This window comes from Archocentrus centrarchus, chromosome 8 (genome assembly GCF_007364275.1).
Source record: "Archocentrus centrarchus isolate MPI-CPG fArcCen1 chromosome 8, fArcCen1, whole genome shotgun sequence".
Classification (NCBI taxonomy): Eukaryota; Metazoa; Chordata; class Actinopteri; order Cichliformes; family Cichlidae; genus Archocentrus; species Archocentrus centrarchus.
Window position 1 is genome coordinate 28,347,978 of NC_044353.1, and position 7,947 is coordinate 28,355,924.

The following is a 7,947-nucleotide window of genomic DNA, read 5'->3' on the forward strand; positions in this document are numbered from 1 at the left end:
GCCAGTCAGGTTTGGGGCAGACACACAAAAAAAAAAAACCCCAAAACATCTCATTAATACAGATCTGTATCAGCAGCATCTTTTAACAGATATTCAGGCTCTTACTTAGACAACTTTCTAAATGAGCTCATTCATCATACCATTACTGCTCCAGGATGAAAAAAATAGTAGATACACTTTTAAAAAATTTGCACAATATACTCCTAGTTTTTGCAAATTTAAGCTCATTTGGTTTTACACAGAGAGAGCAAACTATTCTTTAATTACAGTGTTTATATAATGCTGAATATATTTACCATTTATTTCAGTTTTATTCAAGATTAAAATTTATTGGTTGAGCTTCTGAAGGTTGAAGAATTAATAATATCAAGTTGACATCATTTTTAGTAATTTTGCAGCGGCCAGTTCCATTTTTTAATATGGTTCAAAATCAGTAAAACAGCACCAGTAAAAAAAAAATAAAAAAAAAATCACCTGGTGAAATAACACCTCCACATTAGCAGACACTAACTATATCAACTGTCACTCATTAACATTACACTGGAGTAGTGTTGTAGTACTCGAGATCGGTCTTGGTCTCGAGACCGGTCTCGAGACCGCTTTTTGATGGTCTCGGTCTTGTCATGGACTCGACCGCATTTGGTCTCGGTCTTGTCATGGACTCGGACCTTGCGGACTCGGGATTTTATTTCAAGACCAGTCAAGACCACAGCTGTGGAAATATCACTAAATTGCCAGAATACTGTCCAATTTATTTGTTAACATCTTTGCTTTTATTGGATGCAAAACGTACTGATTCAAATCCCACAAAGATTGCGCTCCTCTGCCTCTCAAAGGAGCGCACCTCACAGACTCCGCCCCGGCTAGGTCGCTGCTATTATCGCTGCTTACGCCTGTATCATTTCACCGCAGTTTGCAATCTACCACAGAGCACGGACAGTTTCATTCACAATGTGTATGTTTGATCTCACTATGGTCACGCGTGTGCTGCATAAATCGAAATAACCGCATGAACACGAAGAGAAGTAAGAGGGAAAATAAAGATCAAAGGAAAATTTCAGGCTTCCGATTCAACAAAAAAATCCCAGCATGAAAGGTAAATACCAACCTTCGTGTATTTTGATACACAAACTAAAAATTTAATGCAAGTTTTAGGGCTGCAACAATTCTTGGAATAACGCAATTCGATTATTAAAAATCCTCGACACAAATTTGTTGCTTTGATGTTTGGTTTCAGCTCTGCAGCTCAGGTGTCTCCGTGTAAGCGGAGCATTTCCAAAAAAAACAAAAACGACCCTTTAACACGAGTGGATCGCTGAGATGTTTTTTCACGCCCCCACTTCTCTGTGCTGTGAGTGCGCATGTTTGAATGTGCGCGCGTGTTGTGCAGAGGATGTCAGCTGTTATTTTTTTCTTTACGTCAGCTGTAGCCACCAGAACAGACCTATAACCACAGTGTACTGGGGAAAGGGGGGCTGCCATTAGCACTAGCAATCGTTCGGTGCCCCCTCCACCACCATCAGTACAGAGGGGCTCCTTCAAAATGTTTTTATCAACCACCTGATCAGCAACATGAAGAACAGAGAACTTTGTAGCTGCTCCATCCACCCTGTTTGTTTCACACAGAGAAACATCTGCAGTACGGAAGTTAAAATATGCTGATGAATTGTTAAAATGAAAAATTATTTCTTATCCAATTACTTGATTAATTGACAGAGTAATCAATTAAATACTTGATTACTAAAATAATTGATAGTTGCAGCCCTACTTGTATTCAGAAAGCCATAGTCAAACATTAGTTTTCAGCACCAGTAGAGCTATGAGAGGCCTTCAAGAATAAAATACTACAGTTCCCAGCAAGATGATGTCACTTCCTATTGTTGCATTAAAAACGTGATAGTTTATGCTCACAATATGGTGGCTGATATTCAAATGTAGGAAATGCTATTAGCAGCTGAGGAATCTGGATTATGTTTTTGTTGTGTATTTTTTTATGTGATTTCTGCAAACACAGTGGAAGGAAACGGCACTCTGGGACACATTAAATGCTTGATATATAAATGTAACTTTTCTGGATTATATGCAAAAATGATCATTCTATCAATCTAATAAGGCCTGATTTAGAGTTCTGCATTGATCCTTTGTGTATAACTGAAAATCCTCTCTGAAGCAAACCTGACATGCACCTCGAGAAATGTAACTACACGTCCAAAAAACTGATTACTGCTTTCTGGTTATGTCTTAGGCCCCATCACTCAATTAACAAGTGGGAGCGGCATTTGGTGGTTAGTATTAGCTTACTAATTAGCATTAGCATTAGTGCTGGGGTGAGAAATATTTCTTGCTAGAACCCGGAAGTTAACCATGGCCACCACCAATGGTAACAGCAGAGAAGTAAGTAAGTTGTTTCTCCGCCATTAGTACATTGAGCTAGTGGTGGGCAGATTGATCCTAATATCGATAATATGGATGCCAACGTTGTATTGGTATTGATCAATATCAGTGTGATGAGATCGATACTTTGGCTTCAGTTTCTCTCCTGTATGCAGTGCTGCGGTTTCATCAAAGATGCGAGCTGACTGTCTAAGTGTCGCTCCTGTCACAGCACAGAGCACTTTGCTCCTCCCCTCCCCACAGTGTTTTGTTATACTGTCATGTGATGCATAACATATTTTATTTGGGAAAAAAAAGGATTTTGCTATGAAACATTTAAATCAAATTTAAATTTAAATTTGTAGAAAATTAGTGAATGAAGGAACATTTTTTATTAAATTTTTTTATTATACTTTCTGAAAAATCTACCTGGAAAAAAGTTTGCATTTGTTCTTGAGTGATGATTTTGTACACTTAATTTATGAAAAAAAATCCAAACATCAATTTATGGGGAAAATTGTTTTGTTCTATTGTTTCAGAACAATAACTTTTATTTTGATAAAGTATTTTCTACTTACATATAAACTTTGCCCAATTCTATCCTGGGTTTTAACTAATTAATGATCCAAAGGAAAAAAATCTCAAACCAGTTAAACTTCATGGAAATTCTTCATAATTATTAAAAAGTATTGGTATCAGTGTCGGTGATAATGGCCCTGTGTTTACTTTACATAGGATCGATACCAAATTATGAAGTGTTGCACACAACTACATTGAGCAGCATACACCAGGAGTGACTGACAGTGCTAAGACCCTCCTCCTGGCTCTGACTGGTTGTTTTTGACTGGGAGCTTTTCAGGGAGGAGGTGGATGAGCTCCATTTTTTTCGCAGATTATCGGTCTCATACTGTCTGACATGGTGACAGTTTTAACAAATATGTAAAAACCAGATTTTTTATAAAAGTTACATCCTGCAGCTTTAATCTGTATAAGATTAAAGGCTTTAGTTCTTACTGTTGATGAGTGTTTGCCATTTTTTCAGTTTTACACATTTAGCTATGTGGTTTTGAAAAAGCACCCATTTTTACAAAGGTTGTTGGTTTAAAAACAACACAACTTTATGCATAGTTTATGAAAGGCAGAGAAAAGTTAAGACTATTGTGATGAACTATGAATAATTGTTTTACATTCTGTGATAAATGATGGAAGTCACCCAGGAGTATTAAATAAAGATGGTTATATTTATTTGAGCTGTGAGTGTTTAATATCAGGATGATTTTATGGGAATGCGGATCTTTCAGATCAATTTGAGAAGTGATTTTGATCATGTTTCACATTTTATTGTGTCATGTAGTGTCAGGCACTGGTCTTGGTCTTGTCTCGGTCTCGCCCCCCCTCGGTCTTGGTCTCGACTGGTCTCGGACCCTAAAAGTCTTGGTCTTGTCTCGGTCTCGATACCCTCTGGTCTTGGTCTTGTCTCGGTCTCGGGTTAGGTGGTCTTGACTACAACACTACACTGGAGAGGTGACAAAAAAGGTGCTGTTGCCTAGTTCATGTGCTCTCCCAACACCAGTGTCATTACTAAGCCAAATACTAAAAAAGAAAAGTACTGTTCCAACTTCCCATAATAAAATCTCACACCAATGCTCATGCAAGTTACAATCTCAAGACCTCAGTGTATGCAACTCAGCCATTTTTAGATAAGCCAACATGATAATACACCAAATTTTGTGCTACTGTTAACATAGAAGCTGTGTATCAGACCGATGTATCCCTTGAAGAAATATAAGCCAATTTATTGAGTCTACAACCACGATCTGAAGTTGTGTTAGCTGTTATGCTACTGATAATTTTAGCTCACAATATTAACAGTTACAGATGTGCTCAAAGGTTTACATATGATGGAGCACTTTATTTGCTCAGGTGGTAAAGCTGCCCAGTCTTCTTGGCAAAATGCCTCCAGTTCATGTAAATTCTTGCATGAACTGCATGTTTGAGATCTCCCCAAAGTGGCTCAATGATATTGATGTCTTTTATTATATTAACATGAAGCTAGAGTAATATTTTTCTATAATTTTATTTATATAGTGCCAACAGTTGCCTCAAGGCACTTTAAATTACAAGGTAAAGACCCTACAATATTAGAAAGAAAATAACAATAATCAGGCCCTGTAAGCAGTACTTGGCAACAGTGGGAAGGAAGAACTCCTTTTTAACAGGCAGAAAACCAGGCTCGAGGAGAAGCGAGAGGGGAAAGGAAAGCATAACTTTTGTCATGTAAATGCATGGGGAGTTAAAAAGACGGGGCTTGAGAAGAAATACTTGGTGCATCATGGGAATTCCCCCAACAGCATGAACCTACAGCAGCACAACTAAGGGACGATTCAGGGTCACCGGATTGAGTCCGAACTATAAGCTTTATCAAAAAGGAAAGTTTTAAGCCTAATCTTTGTAGACGGCAGAGACGTGTTTGTCTCCTGAATCTAAACTGGGAGTTGTTTCCACAGGAGCTGAAGGGTCCACCTGCCATTCCACCTTTGCAAACTCTGTCTGTCTGAGAGCTAAGTGGTGCAGATTTATATTGAAAAATCTCTAGCTTACCAGGCAGTAATAATGCAACACCAACAAAACTAAGTCAGCCTCTGTGTTGAGTGTGGCACAAATCAAGAGTCTGCCAACAGATGAACATCAGAATAAATTCATCCAAAGCTTTGCAGCTGCACAGCATGCATTTCAGTTGGTCTGTAAAACTATTCTATATGCAGGATTTGTGGTAATGAGTCCAAATGAAAGGGTATACAACTCACTGTATTAGGACAAGCAACAAAATCCAAGACAATTGTTGATCCAACATATCTAAACAGCCTTCAAAAAATCCTGTTGAAGAGTCCTCATTGAAGAAAGGGACATTTATATTCACTATGTCTACAGAAAAAACTGGTTGTGATACAGAAGTTTCACTGTTCCCTTTTGTAACACTGCATCAACTGTGCTGTTCACAGACTCACGATGGATCTAATTACAAGATCTAAGTATGCAACAGATGGGTGTTCAGAATATTAACTTTAGGTGTTAAAACCAACTTTTACTCCAGAACTTGCTCGCTTTGACTGCCAAAAGTCCAATTTCCATTTTATTAGTACAAGACACACGCGTTTCACCACTATACCTGCACCTTGCTCTGGTCAGCTCCCTCAAGTTAAAACCAGAACAAACAGACAGAACTGTAATAATGACATATTTTAGCTGTGATTTTACACTCTGAGACAATCCAGCAGGGAGACAACCATCCTTTGAGCATTATTTGATCTAAAGAGAACAAAAATTCTTGAGTGGAGAAATAGAGAAAGTGGCAGCAGGATATGAGGGAATTTACTATTCGCTATGGCCCAAGACACAACTGTTCCTCTGTGTCAGTGACTAAAATACTTTAGACTTGTCACTGAAGTATATTGTGTATTTGCCAGCGAGGCAATCCTATTGTGTGAAGGCTGAGGACAACAGCAAAGCAACAAAAAGGAATATGTTTTCAACAAAGCGTAAGAGTCAACCTGTGCAGCCAAAGTTGAGAGTGCCTGGGAAAAGAAACAGTCAGGAGGCTCTCCATCTTGCACCATGGGAGGGAGAAAACAGCCATCAGGCAATAAGTCATTTTATTTTTTTCCTTCACTAGAAACCTGCTAGATGTAACCTGAACAACTCAGGAACAGCCAACTGATGGCTAAGGAGACTGAAGAGAGGGTTTGAGAGCCCAGAAGAGCTGACATTGAAAACATGGCATGTAGAAAGCGTACTCACGGTTTTGAAGTCGCTAGGGCTGCAATCTTCACCTTGGTATCTGCAGTAGAGCATCATCTCTTCCAAGTCATGGCCAACCCTCTCAATGAACTCCTTCATGCTGAACGCTTTGGGCCTGTAGGCCGTGAAGTTGGCCTTCTCTTGCAGGAAAGCAAGCACATCAGGCTCAGCCAGGTGTGGCTGGGGAATAGCCAGGTGCACATCCAGCAGGGCTAGCAGCTCTCCAGCATGGTACAAGTCATTGCGCGTGAGATGGCTGAAGCGATACACATTGAGGTTACAAATGGTCACAGCAGGGAAAACCAGGCTGCTCGACACCACAGCATCCACACTGGTCACATGAGGGTAGGAGAGGAAATAGGCCAACCGCTCTGTACTCTCCAGGGCTAACAGTCCCAGGCAGGCCAACAGAGCCACAGCCCAAAGCAAGCGGCGTGCGCTGGGCTGACCATAAGGGAAGACAAAGCGAAGGCCATGCAGCGTGCTGGTGTGGGCGAAGGCCTGCCAGGAGGTGGGACGCAGGCTGGAGCTTTCCTGGCTCCCCTGACTGCCACAGTTCTCCTTCAGATCCATCATCAGCTCTCCACCTCCTCAGCCAGGGAGCATCCGTAAACTTACACCTGCACAGACAGAGATGGAACTTCAATAAAAGACTTAAATTCATAGTCCAAAAATCATATTGACTGACAAGAGGCAAAGAAAAACAGAACAATAGACCCAAAGACAAAAAGGAAAAACCATAGAAAACTGGAAGAGAGACAACCACTGATAAAGAGCATCCAAATACAATGGATGGAAAAGAACAACTGTAAAAGGAGAGGAGGTAGGTACAGGAAGACAAAGATCTCTACAGCCCACATAACTACTACAAAGAGTAAGAAATAGAGGAGAAAGATGCTCCCTCAGGGCATCCCTCTCCTCTCCACCTCCATTCTCAATCACTCCCTTGAGCTCAGAGTTACTGTGGCTGCCAGACTGCCTGTGGCTCCTACTACACCCAACACACACACAAACATCCACTCACCACACACACTCTACCCAAATCCCAAACTGCCCTGCTCTCTTTCATCCTCAGTTGCCCCTGTGACTGCTTAATTGACAAAAATACCAGAAGTAAGTCCACTGTGACACCCGGAGCGGGAGGTGAAAGTCACTTGAGCCGAAAGCCAGAGAAAGCTGCCTCTGTGTATTTAACGTCCCGACTCATCTCCATTCAAAAACACACACACACACACGCGCGCGCGCGCACGCCGTAACTCTCTTATGCATGAGTGTGCATGCAAGCTGACACACGCACACACAATGCTGCTCATGGTTTCCCGTGCCCTCAACTAACGAGAAGCCTAAGCACCTCTCTCGTTCAGCCTAGCGAGAAGACATCCAGCCGGCGCGAGTGTGTGTGAGTCTGACAGCGCACGTGTGGGTTCGTGTGCGTGTGAAAGAGAGAGGGACACGGAGAAAAGCGTAAGAAGGAGGGGGTGTGGGGGGGCTGTTGATAAGCAGAGCTGCTGGTTAGTCTCGCATGCCGATCCAAACTCCTCCTGCTTTCCTGTGGCCAGATACATCCGCTTTCCCTCCTCTTCCCAGCTCATCTGTGGTGGCGGCGAACAACAGTGGAGCCGGGAAAGACGGGAGGCGCACACACCAACACACATGCTTGTACAGAGAGAGAGTGGGGCGAGAGAGAGAGAGAGAGAGGGAGGAGGAGGGAAAGCAACACTCTCCTCCCTTGCTCTCTCAAAAGCAAAGTCTTTTATTGAATATGTTTCCTCCTCC

At 41.6% G+C, this 7,947-nt stretch overlaps 1 protein-coding gene across 1 annotated transcript in view; it reads right to left on the reverse strand.

The window, feature by feature from the left end:
- The window catches only part of asic2 (acid-sensing (proton-gated) ion channel 2), a 449,569-nt gene extending 441,917 nt beyond the window's left edge, over positions 1-7,652 (reverse strand). Inside the window, exons 1-2 of the mRNA XM_030736069.1 lie at positions 7,523-7,652; positions 6,172-6,791 (exon numbers count right to left, since the gene is read on the reverse strand). Of these exons, the coding sequence (XP_030591929.1) occupies positions 6,172-6,747 (576 nt within the window). The 5' untranslated portion in view covers positions 6,748-6,791; positions 7,523-7,652. The remainder of the gene's footprint in view (positions 1-6,171; positions 6,792-7,522) is intronic.
- Between the last annotated feature and the right edge of the window lie 295 nt (positions 7,653-7,947).